The 19,662-nt window shown below is 58.1% G+C and overlaps 1 protein-coding gene across 20 annotated transcripts in view; it reads left to right on the top strand.

The window, feature by feature from the left end:
• BAIAP2 (BAR/IMD domain containing adaptor protein 2) overlaps positions 1-19,662 on the top strand; it is a 75,975-nt gene that overhangs the window by 32,996 nt on the left and 23,317 nt on the right. For all 20 annotated transcript variants that reach the window (XR_011422744.1, XR_011422743.1, XR_011422740.1 and 17 more), the window contains exons 4-6: positions 13,277-13,338; positions 14,132-14,203; positions 15,112-15,249. Coding sequence is in view for 10 of the 20 variants with exons in the window: in XM_014738069.3 (XP_014593555.2) it covers positions 13,277-13,338; positions 14,132-14,203; positions 15,112-15,249 (272 nt within the window). In the remaining 10 variants the exon portion in view is untranslated. The remainder of the gene's footprint in view (positions 1-13,276; positions 13,339-14,131; positions 14,204-15,111; positions 15,250-19,662) is intronic.

Genomic DNA, 19,662 nt, shown 5'->3' with positions numbered 1-19,662 from the left:
GCGAGCGTCTCGCTGTGCCCATTGCCTGCTTCTCTGGGCGCCCCGCCCAGCCTTCCTGTCCTGTGAGAGAAGACATCCAGGTGACTCGAAGTCCCTGCCAAACCCTGCATCCACCTCTGTGTGTCACCCAGGGCTCAGCCCACTGCTCACGCTTTCCTGCCAACAAGTCCCTTTGAAGCAGCTGCCAGCCACCCTGGAAGACGGGCTGGCAACCCCGAGACCCTTCCGTGTGACTGTGGACGCCTGAGAGCGTACAGATCACCTAGGATGGCATCCAAATGCAGATTTGACTCCAGAAGGCCCAGCAGGGGCCTGAGGTTCTGAGACACAAGCAGGCTCCCAGGCATGGCCGACACCAAGCAAGGACCTGACCAGAGCAGATGGGGGTGGAGGCTGTGGGCAGTAAGGAGAGGGGAAGGAAGCCAGCTGGACGGACAGGGGCCGCGTGTCCTCTCCCTGGTTCCATGGAGGTCCCGTGCCCAGGCACTGACTGTTGACACATTGACACTAGAAGTCTCTGGTCTTGTTTTGTTTCAGAACAGCACTTCGCTGTCTGTCATCACCATGGCAGCACAGCCATCCACTTTTCTCTTGGTTACTCCTCCGCAGCCACCTTCCATTTTTGCCCCTTTTTATAGGTAAGAGAAGAACCCTACTTCTCCTAGGAAGAAGCTGGTGGCTTTGAGGCCAGCAGAGAGGACGCTGGGGTTGGTAGCTGATCCCAGGGCAGGGTCCCTCTGTGCTCTCTGAGCTCTGTGTCCCGTCCTGATGGCTCTGACGGCATGACACCCTCGCAGCCCCTCAGCTGTCCATCTTCCCGTAATGAGAGCTCTATATTTGTGCCTTCTTCAGGCATATGCTAATTAGCTCTTGGAGGCGCCTTTCCGCTCTGGAAGCCACCAGAATAATTGCACATTATGGGTATTTGCTTCAGAAGGTTGGTGTGCACTCCCAGCCAAGTTGGAGCAGCTGACCCCTTAACTCAGAGCCCCTTTGCCACCAGTAGGGAACGGGAGCTCCCCCAACCTCCTGAAATGACAGATACTGGAGAAAAGAGTGTTTTGGTGCCCTTGGTGGCCACTAGTGTCCAAAAGGAATGCCATGACCACTGAGCATCAACAGCGCATCCTGCCCACCAGATTCGAGTCCAGCCCCCGGAAGACATGGCTGAAGGTCAGATATCGAAGGAAGGTCAGATGCTTTCTCTGTGCGCTCTGGCACCATCTGGGGCTGCTGAGGAATCTCCCAGCATGTGGCTCTGCCTGGGAGGAGGTGGAGAACACCAGTGAATCCCACCCACCCCAGTACGGCAGACGCATACACACGCACACCAGTCATGGCTGTGCTGGTTCCAGCTTCGCTTTTCCCGAGCTGGTCATCCAATACCCAGTGTCAGTGCCTGGGAAGGGTTGAAGTTCCCGGCAGGCCTGTGGCTGCCATGGGCCTTGCCATGGTCCTTATCTGCAGCTCCAGTTCCCAGACCTGTGAGGAGGGGCCAGCCAAGTATGGGTTCCACTGGCCCGAGGGCAGCCGACACTTCCTTTTCCCGAGGTTTCCATGCCCTCACCATCCCCAGGCTTTGTGGGCTCCTCCAGTGAGGCAGGCTGGCCGTGGCCTGCCTGGACCCATCTTGATCAGGGAGCAAGAGGGATTCTCTTGGCACTCCTATGGCCGTGCCTCGTGGCATTGCGAGTTCTCAGAGTCCCGCCAAGATCCTTCTGCTCTGTGTGACACCCTCAGTTGTCAGTCTAGCCTCTGCGCCAAGAAGCGTTGACCTCCCCAGTCTGCCAGCATGAACACTCTGTTCCCAGTCCCACCCTGGCCGTGGCCTCGTGGGCACCCCAGTCTGGTGTTTCTGTGAACCCTCAGCCCCTCCCTGGCATATTGGGGGTGGAGGCAGTCAGAGAAGGGGCTACCTTCCCTCAGAGAGTCCTGGTGCTGCAACCCTGGGGTCTGAGAGAGCTTTGACCTTCGTGGGTATAGACAGCAGCCCTGGGACCGCCCTGCCATCTGAGACATCTTCACTTCTGGCCAAATTGGGGTACTGCTGCCCCTTCACTGGTCACACAGTTTTGCCTCTGGGAGGGAGTAATATCAGCCACTGTGGAGTTGGGCTGGGGGCCTCAGCAGGTGGCACATAGCTCTTCCCAAACCTTCCTTGACAGTCTCCTGTTCCCTGGGGGGTTGGCCAGTGCATGCTGGATCCTCCTCCAACACATCATCCCGGCTGCTCCTGGGGGCCCGTCTGGGCTGAGAGAGTCTGGCTGGTGGTGCCTGTGTTGTGGGGTGACTGGGGTTGTCTGTTTGCTGGGCACGGGTGGACAGGTTATGGGATTCACATTTAGGGCTTGCAGGCAGCTCCAGGGAGCCCTCAGAGGTGACCGAACTTGACTCAGGGCCCCAGGGGCCACTTGCCAAGAACCAGGGCTCGTGCGTGGGTGGGGACTCAGAGCATGGACTTCCACTGCTGGATGTCCCCATTCTTCCAGCACATTATTGGATCCCGTCCTGGAAGCCAAGTGCTTTCTGGAACGCCCGGCGTGGTCTGACAGTGCTGGGTGTTCCTCAGATCCAGGCGGCTGGGGAGCCAGGGGTTCATCAATGTCCTCCACGTTGGTAATGCTGCTGAAGACACCCCACTTTCTCACAGCATCCGCTCCCCATGCACCCCAACACCACGCCTTCATGGGCAGCTCCCCTGGCTCTTGTCCACAGGGCCCTGTGCAGTCAGTCATCTTTATGGCCTGGGTCAGAGACCAGCATGGTCATCTCGTGGCCAGGGACACAGCTGTGTAGTGGGCATGGTGAGGCAGACACCTGGTGCTTGGGACTCCCACCACTTGGGACCCCTGTTCAGGCCTGACTTTGTCATCAGGGATGAAGGACATTGGGGGTGGAAGTGAAGGGGGCGCTGGTGATGCCCACCCCTTGACCACCAGCAGGTGGTGGCCCTCCTGCAGGCACAGGGCCTGGCTCCACAGAGAGACAGAACGCAGCTGTGGGCTGGGGGTTCTTCCTGTCTTTTTGCCCATTTTTCTTAACCACTTCACGCACCATTCTCTTGCTTAAAAGGAGGAGGGTGTGCATGGAGGGGCCGCAAAGATCAGGGTGGAGCTGCTCCCACATTCCTGGCTGTCATTGTCACTGTTACAGATGGAGGCAAACACTTGCCCTGTCCTTTCCCTGGGCAGGGACTGTGCCATGTGCCTTACCAGCCTGATCCCCCAAATCATGAGACGGGGTCTTCTTGATTTAATCATGGTACGAGGGACCAACGTCCACACTTAACCGATGAGTGAGGAGGTCAGCCCAGGAGCTACCGTCCTGGAGCCCAGGCCTCGAGCCCTTTCCCCACAGAATTCTGCTCTGTTGGGACCTGTCACCCCACAGAGAGCCCTGCCTGATGGACATCTTCTGGCCCGTGGACAGGGGTCAGAGTGGAGCCTGGTCTCTGCCCCTGGGGGTTGGCCCGCTGTGTGTGACAGTGGGTTCCAGAGACCCTGTTGTTGGAAGGCCCCTCCGTAAGTGGTGTTGGACTCTCCTTCCTGTCCCACACTCCCCACCTCTCCTCCAGCCAGGGCTCAGCCTGCCTGTGCCCTTCAGAGATTGAAATTTCCTTCTTCAGGCTCCCGCTCCCCGGGATCCCCAGCTTCCTCTTGGTTTCTTGGGTTAGTCAGATTGTAGAAGTTTCACTGGGTTACCCTCCGGACACTGATCTTGGAGACGATGCTCCCCTCTGATGGTCACGGTGTTCCGGGGGCCTGGCCTTCCATGGAGCACACCCAGCCCTGAGGTCTGGCATCTGGCTCCTTAGCTGCTTCATCCTGCATCGGGTGGCTCACCGTCACTGTGGGGTCAGCTCAGGCCACTGGGCTTCTTCATGGGCGTTGTTGCCAAGCTGGTCTCCTCAGGCCTGTGTTGCTTTGGCAGAAATATCTTCTTTTTTACGCCTAAATGGGTGCTAAATCCTTTTGAAATGCCAGCCTCACTCCTTTGGGATTAGGAGTCCAGTTACGCCCTGGAGGGGTGGGCCCTCGGGTGGAATCTGGTCCATGCTCCGCCTTCACCTGTAAGGACGGGAGCTCCACTGGGAGATGTGCTGGCGTGTGTGTCGCCAAACGTCAGGGCCCAGGTCTCTCTCCCCACCCTATCTTTTTCACAATCTTCCGGATTCATGCTCCCTCTCAGCTTCTTGTCATGTGCACGTTATAAGAACATGTCATACTTTCTGCAGGGGGGAAAAGCCTAAATTTTAGTATATCAGTGTTGTGGAAGACACAGTGCGAGAGGACTTGACTAGGTTAAAGAGACTAAAGACACCTGCCACCCAGAGAGGAAGGATGGGAATTCCGGTGCCCTGAATGTTCATCCCTCTTGACCCACGTTTAGGCCTGTGCATGATTCACTTGTTCCGAATGCTTATGAAGAAGCATTCAAATAAACTGAATGCTGACTTATTAAGAGAGAGAGAGACTGAAGAAACATGGTGAGATCCTGGAGGGGGACGTGGATGCATGCTGGGACATTCTGGGACACTGGGGTGGACTGTTGACTGGAAGAGGGTCTGTGTCAGTCCTCGCTTTTCTGAGTGTCAGGATGGCCGTGTGCTGACGCAGCAGATGATCATTGCTCTTACGGCATGCAAGTGGACGTGTTGGGGGGCCATGTCATGACGCTTGTCACCAAATCTCAAATGGTTCAGCAAAAAAGTGTGTGCATGTGCACGTGTACGTACGTGTCAGAGAAAGAGCTAAAGCAAGTATGCCTATGTGTGTGTACACACATGTCAGAAAAAGAGCTGAAGCAAATGTGGCAAGATGTTCACAACTAGGAGCCTGGGGGATGGGTGAACGGCTGTTCTCATAGACAGATTTGGAAGCTTGGGCTGGGCGGAGAACGTGTTCCATCTTCTGAGCCACAGAAAAGAACAGACTTGGCAAAGCCATGAGTCACAGCCCTTTCGATCTCCCAGCACTTCCCACCCCGTTCACCCGGGGCCAGTGGTGGACATCTCTGAGTGTGGCTGGAGGACTGTCTTTAGACCCACACCCACACCGTCCTCCAGCCACATTTGAGTCCTTGTCACGCCAGCGTTCACTGTCATGGGAGACTGCCAAGTGCCTTGTTGAGTTCAAGTGGGAGGCGGGTTTGTTGTACCTGTGCTGGTCCAGGGCTCAGAGAAGCAACAAGATAGGGGCCGCTGGCCCACTCCCCATGGTCTCTGCACCACACGGTGGCCACAGGGATCCTGTGAACACCGAAGCAGGTTGTGCTCTTGCCCCCATCTCCCATCTCCTTCTCCTCCCCTCCCCATCTGTTCCAGCCTCATTGGCCTTCGCAGTCTTCTGTGAGCACACCGTACCCTGGCCTGTGTCCTCCTGGTCCATTGTCTGGGCCGACTCCTTCCTGATTTTGCCTGGCCTGCTTGCTCTTCACTCTGCCTCCTTTCCTCCACTTGGTGCGTTGTTTATCTGCCTGCCTTTCCCAGGAGACTGTGCAGATGCCGTGAAGGCAGGGCCCCTGGTTAGTCCTCTCGCCTGGAATGGTCCCTGGCACGGAGGTGCTCCCTAAACGGTCAGCATCATGAGGGTGGAACATGAGCCAGTGCTGCAGGCCCGGAGCTGTCACCTTGATCTGGGTAATGGCTCTTGCACCAGGATACCAGCCTATGATTTCTAGATTCTGTAACTTTTAAAAATCTGGTGTATGTAATTTTCTTTAGTCTTCTGGAATCTTATCTTTTCCCAAAGAGCCCAGTTTGGGGGAAACATTTGTGTTTTTCTAGTTCTGAGATGTCATCTGTGTGGTCCTACATCCCTGAACGTGTGTAAAGTGGTTGAAGATGTCTCGCCATCTTCCACCATTTGCTGCTCCTCCGCGTTGTCTTTGGAAGTTCTGGAAGCACCCGGGGATGAGTGTCTCATCCTTCTCTGCCATCTGCCACCAGGACGTGGCCCTGTCGCAGCGTGGCACTGCCTTCCCATGCTCCTGACCTTGCCTGGAGCTCTGAGCCAGAGCATCTCTGTGCCTTTGCCTCTGAATGACCCACCTTTGAGCTTTGGTCCAGCTCACGCTCCTGTGCCGAGTGCTTGCCCTGCCTGGCTGTCCTCCCTGTGTGGCCCTCCTCCATCTGAGCGCCCCTTGTCTTCAGTTGTGCCCTGTGTATTCTGAGCGCATTGCCACGCTCCCACATGCTCTGGTTTCTGCCTTTTCTCCCAAGTCAGGATTGCTTGGGCCGGAGGGGCGGCATTGGTTCACATCTTTGCTATCCTTTCGCCTGCTCCTCCTCCGTGGCTACCTTCGGTCCTCAGGTGATTGTCTTGGCCAGTTCCAGCCTCTGTGTGGGGCTGGCCGGGCCTCTCCACCCTTGTCCTGGCCTCGAGGTTCTTGCCAGGGTCTGTGCACATTTTCCAGGCTTTGTTGGGATTTTTTTTGAGCCGTGGTGAAATATAGTGTGTAAGGAAGAGAAGCAGAAGCGACTCAGTCCTAGTGTTGCCTCTGAGAGCTCATGATCCCAAGGTTTGGCAGAAGCCAGCCTGCTGGGGGGCCAGCCAGGCAGAGGCTCCCCTGGGAACAGCCCCTCTCCCTGTGCTTGCCTGCTGGGCTCTGCCGGAGGAATGCTGAGTCACCAGAGCTGCTGGGTGGCGGCTCCTCCTTACGGAGTCAGTTCCCATTAGTATTGGTAGCTTGGCTGATGGGATTCCTATTTTCTGTTCCGGGGGGATTCACACTAGCCTGGGGCAAGGAGCCGTCCCCATGGAGCTGGTGGGGGCCACCTGGGAGGGGCCACTGGCTCTGGCTCCTTCCCAGCAGTGGAGGGCTCCGTCTGGATCAGGAGGGACCTCGAGAGGGCCCCACTACTCTGGAGTTCTGAGGCTCTGACCCCCCCCCCCAAAGGTCATAGTGCTGGCAGGGCGACCCCCAGTTTGCTCAGCTCCCCGGGGTCTGCTGGCCTGCAGACTGTTTTTCTCAAAGCAGATGGTAAAACCTCAAAACACATATTGTGAAGACTGATCGTATACAAATAGAGTTTAGGGTCATTGTAAAATAAAACTGCTTCCTGAAGAGAGCTGGGGGTCATAGCAACACTATTCGTAATAGCCCCCAAGTGGAAGCAGCCAGTGTCCATGGATGAAAGGCTGGAGAAACAAAGTGTGGTCTGCCCTTGCACTGGAATACCATTCAGCTGTAAAAGGGAGATGTGCTGGCACACGCTACGACATGGATGAACCTCAGAAACACACTCAGTGAAAGAAGCCGGATACAAAAGGATGTATGTGATTCTGTTTATGTGAAGCATCCAGAACAGGCAAATCCATAGAGACAGAAAGTGAAATATTGGTTGCCAGGAGCTGGAGGGAATAGGGAGTGACTGCTAATGGGGATGGGGTTTCTCTTTAGTGTGATGGGACATTCTGGAACTAGGGGTGGTGGTCGCTCCACATTGTGAATGTGCTCTAAGACGGAGTTGCCTGTCAGGGCAGGGGTTGGGGCAGGCTACACACAGGGCCTGGACTCCAGCAGCTCCCTGTCCAGCCACCCCAGGTCCAGTGCTGTGTTCTTCCTGAGGGCGGTATGCCAGGGCTGGGTGCCACTCCTCCCTGCTGGAAGGAATCAGTCCCTTCTGCACCTGTCACCTAGGGCTGGGTCACCACCTTAGGGGACAAGGGCCCCAGCCTCGCTCCCGAGGCCACTTGGCCTCTCTGCAGCTGCACACGGATGCATCTACATGATGCTCGAACTCCCAGGTCTCAGCTGGTCATGTAGAGCCAAGGTGGTAGTGACTGTATCACCATTGTTCTGTATTAAGTGTACGAGACAAAACTGGCCTGTGTCCGGCCACACGTTTCCTGCACATTTCGCTCACCATGATGGGTTGTGCTGGAGTGGGAAGGAGATGCCTGGCGCATCCCCCATGTGTCCATGAGGAAGCACGTTTGCCCGTGTGTGCATGTATGCATGTGTGTCTGTGTGCATGTTTGTGTGTGCACGCATGTGCGTGTGTGTTGGCATGTGTGCATGTGTATACGTATGTGTCTCTGTGTGTGTGTGCACGTGTGTGTGTGCTGCCTGCCCTGTTCCTGCTTGTCCCCTGGGGATGGGTGTTGCCACATGGACTGAGTTCCACTCTTTACCTGAAGATGTGAGGCTGCCATGTCAGAGGTCACAGAGTACCAGAAGTTTTAAAACTCAAGAGCTGAAGGGTGTGCAGCTGGAGATGACTCAGCGCTGACCTGGCTGCTTAACCTGCAGAGTAAACACTTGGTGAGAGGGTTGAAGAGGGTGTGGCCTCATGTTCAGATGCCACCATGGTGTTGACACACTTTTGTACCTGTTGAAGCCTCGTGGTGCCCACATGTGCCTGTGTCCTCTCCTCTCCCTTCTCCTGATGGCCCTTACCCCTTCCTCACTCTCAGTCCCTCCTCCGAGGCCTGACCATCAGGCTCCAGGGTTTGCTGACTGACTTGCCCCGGGTGTGGCAGGGGCTGCCCTTGCACTGCCGCCCCCTCTCGACGCTCGTCTGAGCCCTGGAGGTCCTGTGAGGTGGCGACTCTCCGTGCTGAGTTATCCCAACTCACTGGCTGTTTGATGTGCAAGACTGGGTCTGAGCTGCTATCTTAAACCTGGTTGTCCGACTTGAGGGCCCACCTGTGCTGTGGACCTGGGACCCGGATTCCCAGGGGCCTGTGGCTTCTGCACTCAGAGAGGCCAGGTACCTGGGAAGGTGTCCGTGCCTCCTGCTGTCCCTTGAGCCTGGGAGGAGGAGTGGAAAGGCCATGGAGCCCAAGAATGAGGCATGCTTCCGGCTGGCTCTCTGGCTCCGAGAACCTTCGCTAGCCCTCCTTCCAGGACTTGGAAAGGACACAGGAATGAGAGGACAGGTGACTGTTACTGCTGATGCCTGAGGTTCCCAGTGTTGTTCAGGGAGCCCAGTTTGGGGCACAGCCTTGTCCCCGTGGTGGGAGTGACCATCCCCTGCAGCCTGCCCAGTGCACCCTGCAGTGCTCGGAGCGTCCAGTGCCTGAGGGCTTGCACACGCTCATATCATCGCTTTGCACGTTCCATGTGCACATGCCTTCCTGCACCTGCTTGTAAAACATGCTTAAAATTCATTGTGTGGGCTGGTTTGTGCAGCCACCGGCTTGCAGCTTAGAGCCCTGTGCAAGCTTTGGCTGTGCGTCCCCTGGCTGGCTGCACACCGACCACACGACTGTCAGCCTGGGGGGGCAGGTGGCACCCTGAGGGCTGGGGCTCCAGCTGGGTGGAGACGCTGGTGCAGTGGCCAGAATTCCTTGAGAAGCTTCACAGAGTTTTTTTGGCATCAGAAATTCCTTTTCTAAAGGATTTGCTGTTTGTTGTTGTTCTTGTTTTCAAATGTTCTCCTTGAAGTAGTTGTATGCAGCCTTTTAAGGAGATACACGTTTTCAACTTAGTCTTGACGTTAACTTACAATTCTAGGCCCTAAAGGGTATGGCAGACGGCATGGGCGCTGCCCCGGGGAGGAGACTTTCCTGGTGCCCAGCCGTCTCGGCGGCAGGGCAGCCTGTGCGTGACCACCGCCACCGCCACTTACTTCACATCTTATTTATGAACTTGCTGCCTCTCTTGAGGGTCAGTGGGGCCAGAGGGTGCTGTGTGAGGTGGTGCCTGCAAGGCTGACGACTGAGGCTGCTCCCCGACACTGGCCAGACCTCTTGCTGTCTGGGCACCGCCATCCCTTTGGCTCAGTTTAGCCAATTTCTGGATGCCCAGCTTCCCTAGAGCTCCTGACAAAGGAAGACCCCAAAGTCACATGAACACAGGTGAGACCCCAGGTGGTTTCTGGACCTCAGAGTGGTAGGTGTTTGTCCTGGGAAATTTACAGAATGCTGAAAAGCACACAGAGGCAGAGTGAAGCCCTCTTCGTTCTCAGTCTCATTCAAGTGTCCAGAGGTTGGACCTGTGGGTCTCCATTTCCCGTGTGCGCTGTTCTCGACGGCAGGACAGCTCCCGACCATGCAGGTCGGATTGGGGGCGATAAATGGCGGCAGGAGATGCCCAGAAGCCTCAGCCCCCCAAGGGGTGCTGATGGAGCTGGAGGTCCCCTGTGGGTCTGTACCAGGCAGGGCAGGTGGCAGCAGCCTGGCCTGTCCCCTGGGCAGTGCCCACTTGTGTTTTTCCCTGCAGTTTCCTTTCAGCCAAAGATAGGGACCAGGCTCTTTCATGCCACCTTCTGTCCTCCGTCATCTTTGGCCTGTTCCCTGACACCTCAAACCCCTCAGGTTGGGATGAGGTAGGAGTAGGGTTAGAGCCAGGAGAAGCCAAGTGAGACTGGTGTCCTTTCCTGCTGGGGCTGGTCACCCTCAGCTCACCCCATCAGCGTGTGGTTGACCACATGTCACGGCTCCATCCCACCCACAGGAAGCCACGCAGAGGTGGGGCCTTCTTGTTCCCAGGTGACGCCCCACCACACCCTACAGCAGCATCAGGCCCTCATCTGGCCAGTATTTGGAGCTGGGGTGGAAGTAATTTCCGGGGACTCTCGGCCCCAGTGGGCATCGCCTGTGCTGTGATTTTGGCGCTGGCATCTGTGGAGGTGCTGGCACGCTGCGGCGTAGATGTTTACCACATGGAATTAGAGGACTTGTGCTCCTGGGGTCTGCACCTGCTCATGGATGTTCCCCCTTCTCCCTCTCCCAGCTTGTGGACGAGCACGGTCCTGGAGACAGACCTGGTGTGACCCAGTCTCCGGTCCCTGTAAGCCACGTGTCATGACCCGGCTACTTGGCTTTCCAAAGCCATGTGTGTCCATGGGGGGATGGTGGCACCCCAGAGCTGCTGGAAGACTGAAGGGAGACTCAGGCTCACACACACACTCTCATGGCCACATGTGTACACTCAGCACACCCACACACCTGCTCTCACTGACAGCCACACACACTCGCACCCACACTCATGCATTGTGCACTCACACCCATGCACACTCACAGTCCTACACTGTGCACTCAAACACCTGCACGCATGCTCACCCACACATGCGTGTGCACACACACTCATGCTCAGCGTGGCACTAGCCCTTCCTGCTGAGCGACCCTTCGCAGCACAGCAGCCTCAGACTGAGGTGTGGGTGTCTTTGCTTTTTCTGTCACAGCTACAAGCAGCTTGGTGCCAGGCGGGGCCTTTTAGTTCTTCCCTGCCACCCTGGCCCCCAGGGGTCTGTGCTTGCTCTCATGGCAGGCCCCGCCCAGGAGGGGGTCTCTGCACCAGTTGGGCAGAGGGAGTAGGGTGGATGTTCAGCGCACACTGGGTGAGCCCAGGATACCGTCGTCTTCCCTCCATGGCTGAGGAGGGATGTGATCAGGCCTTGCATGGCCTGTGATAGGACACAAGTCCCGTGGCACATGATGGCCTGGTCAAAGCTGCTGGGCGACTCGCTGGGCTCCCTGGGAAGCGCTCACATCCCTTTCTTCTCCTCCCTGGACGTAATTTGTGTGTCTAAGGTGAAGCCCAGGCTCTTGGGAGCCTGGCCCAGCAGCGCACTGAGAGCCAGAGTCACTCAGAACTCAGGCAGCGTGTGAGGCGCCCAGACAGCATTCGCAGTGGCTCTCATGTGTCGCTCTGACAACAGAGAGTGATCGTGGGAGATACAGCTCTGGGCCCTGCAGCAGGGAGTCTGGCTCCATGACACTTGCCAGCCCCCTGGCCTCGGGCAGCCTAGCCTGCCCACTTGGGGTGTGAGCTGGTGGACCCCTGGGCTGTGCCGGGTAAAGGAGATGCGTCCATGAGGCTCCTGCTCACGGTCAGTGCTCAGCTCCCCCTCTCGTCGTCAGGGCTAGGGCAGCACCAGCAGCTCCTGGAACGGCCAGGTGACCAGGAGAAGCTGCCCTCCCCTGGAGCCCAGCCCTGCTTCAGGGAGGGAAAGTGACTCCGGGCAGGGGACTATCTGCGTGGCTGGTGACCATGGTCTTGGAGGGCAGCGTCATCCTATTAGGGTCTCCTGGGGTCCATAGGCACTTGTTCTGGTTTCTGGCCGGCCTTGTTCGGGGCCAGGGGTGCTCCTCATAGCTGTCCCTGAAAGGACCCTCTGGGTTGTGTGACCCCCAGGCGTCCCAGCCATGAGCAGGAGGGGGCTGTCCAGGGAAAGGCAGCACCCTGAGGTCAAGGTTTGTCAGAAAGTAACACTGTGGAGGGCAGGGACGGGCCTACTGCTCCATTTGTCTGCAGCATGTGGTCAGCACCTGCCGCAGAAGATAGCCGCTCCTCAGATACCTGCGATGGAGTGAACGCGGCCTGGACCGCCCATTCCAGCCCCTCCCTCTGCGGACCCATGCTCCTTGATGTCCTGGCTGGAAATGGCCTCAGGGTGACAGCCTGCATCTTTGTGTTGTCACACTCTGATTTCTTAATCTGCCTCTTGCGAGTGCGCCAAGGAAATGCCAGTGTCCCTGAAGTGTCCCTGCTTTGGAGAAATGCTTGGAGAGCTGTACCCAGTGTTCCATGTGTCCCCAGAGGCCCTCGGTGGCATTAGCTAGGCCTTAGTGCACAGATTTGGCTGCCTGATGAGCCAGCTGATGGCCATGCAATTCTAGGGAACCGGCCCCCTCAGGCTCCTCACTCCCTGGGGTTTAGAGCCGAACTCTGCTCCCAGGAGCACCGTGGGGCCCGCAGCTGGTCAGGTCTCCCCTTTGTTCTGTAACTCAGGGGTGCGACCTGGGGGACGAGCCTGCTCTCCCGCCTCCCCAGGAGTCGCACAGGCTTATGCACCTACATGTCCTGAAGGAGGTTTATTCACTCTGGTGTCACCTGCTCCCAGACCAGGAGGGCTGGTGGTTGTTGGCATCTGTGAGCGAGAGCTAGACGTGTTATAAATATGCATGTGCACTCATGGGCTCACACACGGGCTCTCGACATGCAGACATGGGCTCTTTCTGTCGTTTTGCTTTGTCATGAACATGAACTCTGATGCAGACACCTGAGGACCCCCACCTGGCCACCCCAAAAGACACCAAGGTATCATGCGTTTGAGGTCCAATGTCCCTTGTCATTCTGGAATTTTCTGTTTCCTCTTGGGGGCGTCACCAGAAGCAGCACCCCTCTCCCCCGCCCCTAGTGCACCTCTGCCTGCCGGTCACGGGGCCTCGCTGGGTGCAAGCCTCCTACGGTCCAGACTGTGGCAGCCCCCGGTGCCTGGCCTGCTGGTGCCCAATCCTGATCTTCAGCCATGGGTCAGGGTGGCAGGCACAGTGTTAGGAGTATTTAACTTTCTTCTCCTTCTCTTTTCTTTCCTGCTGTCCAGGAGATGTTCTCTTCCAGATGGCCGAAGTCCACAGGCAGATTCAAAATCAGTTGGAGGAAATGGTGAGTCCCAGCTTTCCGGTGGGGGCCCCCGGGGAGGAACAGGCAAATGCAGGTGGGCAGGCACCATCAGAGGTGAGGGGAGAGCCATCTGCGTGCTTTGCCAGGGCATCCACTTGGGAACATTGCTCCGTCACGTGGCCACACTAAAAAATGTGAGGACACAGCCTGGGCTCAGAACAAAAGTCACATACCAGGGTGGTGACTCACCATAGGGGCTGAGGATGGACAGAGGGACTTGGGAGGAAAGGACATGGGCCAGTTGGGGTCTCACACTCAGCTGGCTGCGGGGCCAGATGGAGACACTGGGTGGCAGGTCCCGGGGAGCACATGAGGGCCTGATTATAGGACCAGCCTGGACCTAGGCAGTCTAAAGTGAGAGGTCCCTCAGGTCCCTCCCACTTCACGTTCAAGTCCACAGCTCGTGTCACCTTGTGCCTGAGTAACTCCCCAGCGGAGGAGGGCAGAGTGGGGACAGTGAGGAGGCTGTGTCTGTTTTCCTCATGGGAAATGGAGCCTCTAAGTCTGTCGAAGACCGAGGTGGTCTGACATTCCAGAATTCTGTGCAGCACTCCCAGAGCCTCCTGGCTCCACGGGGCCCACCTGTCCATGCAGGGTCACCGGCCCAGGGATCAGACGGGCTCCTCTTTCACACTGACGTGCCCAGTGTCCAAGGCGCCATGGTGATCCCCTGCCTCTCCCTGTGGCAGCTCCTGCCCACCTTCCCCTGACGCGCCTCCTGCTCCCAGGCCTGCGCATTGGGCTGACTGCTGATATGTGTTCTCTCTCTGTCCAGCTGAAGTCCTTTCACAACGAGCTGCTCACACAGCTGGAGCAGAAGGTGGAGCTGGACTCCAGGTACCTGAGTGTAAGTAGTCCCAGCTCGCGCCTACTGGATCTCCTCGCCCTGCTCTGGCTCTGGCGACTGTGTTTAAACCCTTCCCTCTGTCTGAAGGGTTTTCAGCTTCCTATGAGCTTCCCATCCAGTGTGCGCCCTGGGGCCCTGACACTTCTGTCCTTTGAGACTGCGTGCAGTCCTGTGGGTGAACCGTCACGTCGGATGCCCCGCGTGCCTGCTTTCGCTGTCCCCCCTCTCAGTTGCTTTTAGTAGAGATGATGAAGTGATGTTGCCACCCGGTGGAACCCACACACATGCCTTCTCTGACCTGTTGTAGTTTCATCAAATTCTTCGTGCCCCTGTCCTTGACCTTCGCCTCTCCCAGCCAGCTGACGGGAAGAGGGAGTGGAAGGGGTCTGTTGGTGTTTATCACACGAATTCATATGAGGCACATCTGACTGCTGCTGGGATGGGAAAGCAAGGCTCAGCTGGCTTTCCCAGGCCCCTTTTTTTTTTTTTTTTTTTTTAAGATTTTATTTTTTCCTTTTTCTCCCCAAAGCCCCCCAGTACATAGTTGTATTTTCTTCGTTGTGGGTCCCTTCTAGTTGTGGCATGTGGGATGCTGCCTCAGCATGGTTTGATGAGCAGTGCCATGTCCGCGCCCAGGATTTGAACCAACGAAACACTGGGCCGCCTGCAGCGGAGCACGCGAACTTAACCACTTGGCCACGGGGCCAGCCCCCCAGGCCCCGTTTCCATCTCTGGGGAGCAGGGGACAGCCAGGAGCAAGGGGGCTGAGGCCTCCGTGTGCCCCCGCTCGCATTTGCAGCCAGGTGTTTCCTGCGGTCCTGTGGGGCTTGGGCCACTGCCACCATAGGGAGAGCTTGGACGGGCACATCAGCTCATCAGCCTCTGCTGGTCTGTCCTTTGACCCTCAGGCTGCACTGAAGAAATACCAGACGGAGCAGAGGAGCAAAGGCGATGCGCTAGACAAGTGCCAGGCCGAGCTGAAGAAGCTGCGCAAGAAGAGCCAAGGGAGCAAAAACCCCCAGAAGTACTCGGACAAGGAGCTGCAGGTGGGACCCGGCCCAGGCGCCAGGGCGGGGCTCTAGCTGGGGGACACGTGGGGGCACCTGTGGTGACTCTTCCAGTGCGTGGGGACTTCTCGTGCCTTCAGCAAGCAGTGAAGGGAGAGCACTCCCTCCGTCTGCAGCACTGAGGTCGGCCCTTTTGACGGTGTTGGGCAGAGCCAGGCTCTGCTCTGCTGGTAGATGCCGGGGTGGCGAGGGCCCCAACGTCCAGAGGAGGCAGGGTGGCCAGCGCAGTTCTCCGGTCCCCTGCTTTGGTGTCGCAGCCTTGGTGGGGTGCTGGGAGGCTCTCTGCCAAAGGAGCAGAGACTCACCTGTCCCTCTGGATCCCGCCTTGAAGAGAGACCCCAGACCGTTACTCTAATCCACTTGTCATTGCTCTGCCCCGAGACTGGGCCCAGAGCCTGTGAGCAGGCAGACGCCAGCCGGTCAGGCAGGTCAGCAGCCTTGCAGTGAGAGGCAGATGGCACTGGGGGTCACGGGAGGGGCCAGCCCTCGTGTGGGTTCTCTCACATCGTGCCCAGCGCTGCAGGCATCATGTGCTGAGTCGGGTGAGGATTTAGGACAGCATGGCCTGTGATGGGCCTGGCCCCAAAACAACTGATTCAACAGAGCTCCCTGGCTAGTTGACACAGATTAGGCCCAAAACACCCTCACCCGCTCTCTCAGATCTTATGTAACTCAGATAAGAAGGAAAACCAGAACAGGACACCCAGGTGTCTGTAAGGAAACAGGGCGAAAACGGCTTCCTGCCTGCTGGTCAGGAGTGGGAGCTTCGAGGGCACTTGGGGTGCCTGCTTGCCTCCCCAAGCCCCATCCTTCCTGCGAGTTGGCAGGTTGGCAAGCTTTGAGGAATGCCCCACACCCCTGTCCATCACCTGCTGGGCCTGTGTGTGTGTGGCTCGTGTGTGTACACACATGCACACACGTGTCCCCGTGGAGCCGGGACAGTGTTCCCTGTCTGGCCTCAGCCCCGGACTGAGAGGCTGTTCTTGCCTGTGGAGCACACACCGCACTCCCTGCTTGAGCATGATGCAGATGAGCAGGCCCACCCAGTCCCAACCGCCCTTACCCGCGCCCCTCTGCGCGTGTGGGTCACGGGGGGAGAGGACGGACTGGGCAACGGCAGGTGAGAGTCGGAACCCCTGTGTGAAAGCAGCCACGTGGCAGTGGGAAGTCCCTGTCATCCTCACGTGGCACTGTCGTGGCAGCTCCCTGCAGCCTCCTCCTCGTGTGGTTTCTTACAGAGTGGCAGGAACACAACTCCTGCCTTCCTCAGTGCGGTCTCGCTGAGATGTCTTCAGTGACAGTCGTAACCCGCGTGGGCCCCGAAGGCCTTCGCAGCGCTGCCCGATGCTGCTGCAGCGAGCCTTCCTTGAGTCATTTCCCTGAAGGAGCCCCGTAGGGGGTCGTGAGACAGAGAAGGAGAAGCACCCGCAGTGATGGCTGTCTGCTTTCCTGTCCCCGCCTTGATGCGTTTTGTCCTGAAAGCCTTGGCCCGCGACCAGCACCCCTGCTGCCTGGGAGGGCAGTAGCATCTCAGCGCAGCTGTAGTTGCATTCCCGCTGTTCTGAAGGGGACCCCCTAGGGCTGCTTGGGCGGCTGGGTGGTGGGACACTGAGATGGGCTTGTCCAGGGTTCAGCCGCCTGCCAGGAGCGGCCGGGAGCCTGCGCACCTTTCTCTTCTCCAGGTGCTTTTGTTGGTGTTGCTTTATTGAGATATAGTTCACATTCCGTGCAGTTCGCCCATTTAAAGTGCACAGCCCAGTGGTTTTGAGGACGTTCACAGCATTGTGCACCCGTCACCACAATCCATTTTAGAAAATTTTTGGCACCCCAAAAAGAAAGCCCGCACCTGTCAGCAGTCACTCCTGTCTGCTGCCACCCCACCTCTCCCGCAATCACTGGTCTACTTTGCTTTTCCGTGAATTTCCCTGTTCGGGACATCTCACGTGAACACAGCCGCACAGTACGTGGCTTCTCGCCCTCCGCATGTTTTCAAGGTTCATCCACCTTGTAGCATGTCAGCGTGTCATTCCTCTTTACTGTTAGTGTTGGTGCTTCCTTTTCTTGTACAGCTGCAAACTTGGGGGCTCTGTCCTGAGCAGGGCCCTCTCCCTGGACCAGCTGGCCCTGCTGTGACCAGCTTGCTGGGAGCCGTCGAAAGGGTCTGCAGCTGAAGGGTAGAGGTCATGGCCAGCACACCTTACAGCTGAGGAAAGGGCAGAGAGGGTGGAGGGCCGATGGAGGGTGGATGGAGGTCGGACCATGTGGGCTGGTGGCATCAATGGTATTCACTCCCACACGATACAGAGCCACACAGGCCTCAGATCCCGTCTCCGCTGAGTCATCGAGACTGCTGCGTCTGGTTCCCAGTCACCCACTCTGCTCTGCCCACTGCGAACCCTCTCTCTTCAGCAGAGCCCCGACCGTCCACCCTTTGCTTGCCGCTTTGCTCTGGACCCTGGGCCTGCAGATCCTGGAAGGTGGGATTTGCTCCATCAGCCATGCAGGGCTGGAGGGGGACATGGCACAGGCCCTCAACCCCTGCTCTTTCCGTACGGGGAGTTCGAAGTCCTCTTCTCCTTGTGGAGGGCCTTCTGGCAGTTCCCTAGCTTGGTGAGGCCACTCACGTCCAACCTGGCCTCTTTGGGCCTCACCTGGGAGATATCCGACACTGACCTTTCTCTCTGTGTCAGAGAGTCACCCCGCTGCTGAGGCTCCCTTGTGCCCTGCCTCCTGCCTCCTCAGCACAGCCTCACTGACCCCCAGCAAGGCCCGGGCACCTCCTGGTCTCTGCCCCGCCGGGCGGCAGCTCCCCACTCCTGGGGCTGTCACAGAACGGCCTCCCACAACTTGCGGCAGCTCCTCCTCGCCCGTCGTGTGGTCCCCTGCCTGGGCACCGCGGTGAGGCCTTGGTAGTCTGGCTGTGCCCCTCGCAGCCCAGTGGGCCTGGTGAGCTCCAGATCCTCTCCCAGCCTCAGGTTCCCTGTTTGTGAGGCGGGGTCCTTCCACCTTCTCCCTGCTCCGAGCACAGATGGGAAGGGCCCCGGGGCCCGCACGCAGCCACAGCGGGGTGGCCCCTCCCCGTCCTGTGCGTTCGCTCAGCTCCTCTCCTCAGGCCCTCCCCTCTGTCTTCTGCTTTCCCACATATGCTTACTTTCTGTTTTACCCTTAACCATCTGAGGCTTTATTATGATGACTTCCCCCGAATAAGTCACTTCCTTCTGGGGAGTCTGGTCCTGTGTCCCACGTGTGTCCCCTTTGGCGCACGGCACAGGTGGGTTACACTGTGACAGCCAGCGTGGGCTCAGCCATTTCAGTCACTCTTCTGAGGCTGGGAAGCCGGGGACCGGTCCAACCAGTGTGTTTTTTGCTCCGCCGTGGTGTAGAACCCAGGAGGCCCGGCTTGGGCGCCCTCAGAGTCCTTCATCCCATGTCTGTGCTGGGAGGATGGGGTACTTGGTGTGTGGCTGCCCATGGGGCCAGCGCTATAAGCTGGCAGGAGGCAGGCCGACTGCTTGTCCGGGTGAGATACGCAGCCTGCCTGGGCAGCTGAGGGCTCCTCGGCACCAGGGGCTGTTCCTGTGGTTCTCAGAGCCTTTGTAAACCTGGCCAGCAGCCAGTGTCTTACTGCTTCAAGGTGTGGTTGCTGGGGGCTGGGAGGGTCCTGAGGACCTTTCGATGTGGCAGTGCCTCACCTCCCTTCCGTTTCCCTCTGAGGGAAAGGCCCTGCGGGTACACTGAGCCGATCTCGCAGCTAGAAGGAAGGGGGTTTTGCCTTGGAGTGTGAAGGCTCCACTGAGGTCCCGGTGGTCACGGAGCTGTGTGCGCCCCTGGTGGTATGCTGGGGACTTTCGCGGTTGTCCCCCAACCCTGGAGAAGAGCTGGCAGAGGCTGATGTGCCTCTGCATTGTCACCAGGGTGGGAGCAGGATTCTGACGTTTGGGTTCCTGGGCCTGTGTCCTTGAGCCGACCACGAGGTGGGCAACAACCCCAGGAGGCGGGAGTGACCTGGACTGTGAGCTCCTCCAGGGGAAGTGTCAGGCACGGCCCGTGGCCTTTCCCTGCTCCTTTGGAGACATTTGTGCCCGGGGTGCCTCGCACTCTGCAGGTGCCCTCTCTGGGGGGCATCACCATGTGCAGCCCTGTGGGCAGTGCCTGCAGGTGGAGGTAGGTTCTGGATCCCACGGCTGGCGCAGGGGCTGTGCTTGGGGGTCCTCAAGCTGTAATGAAGCCCCTGTTCTGACACGAGCTGCCACTGGAGGCTCCTCTTGGTGGAGGAGAAGGTGGCATGCCCAGACCACCCGAGCCCACACCGCTCTGCTCTCCAGGTGTGGATGCTGTGGCGAGAGGCTCTGACGTGTGGCTTCAGGCATGCGTTTCCTCAGTGCTCCTGAG

Source organism: Equus caballus, chromosome 11 (assembly GCF_041296265.1).
Source record: "Equus caballus isolate H_3958 breed thoroughbred chromosome 11, TB-T2T, whole genome shotgun sequence".
Classification (NCBI taxonomy): domain Eukaryota; kingdom Metazoa; phylum Chordata; class Mammalia; order Perissodactyla; family Equidae; genus Equus; species Equus caballus.
The sequence above is the reverse complement of the archived record's forward strand: the minus strand, read 5'-3'. Positions and strand labels throughout refer to the sequence as shown.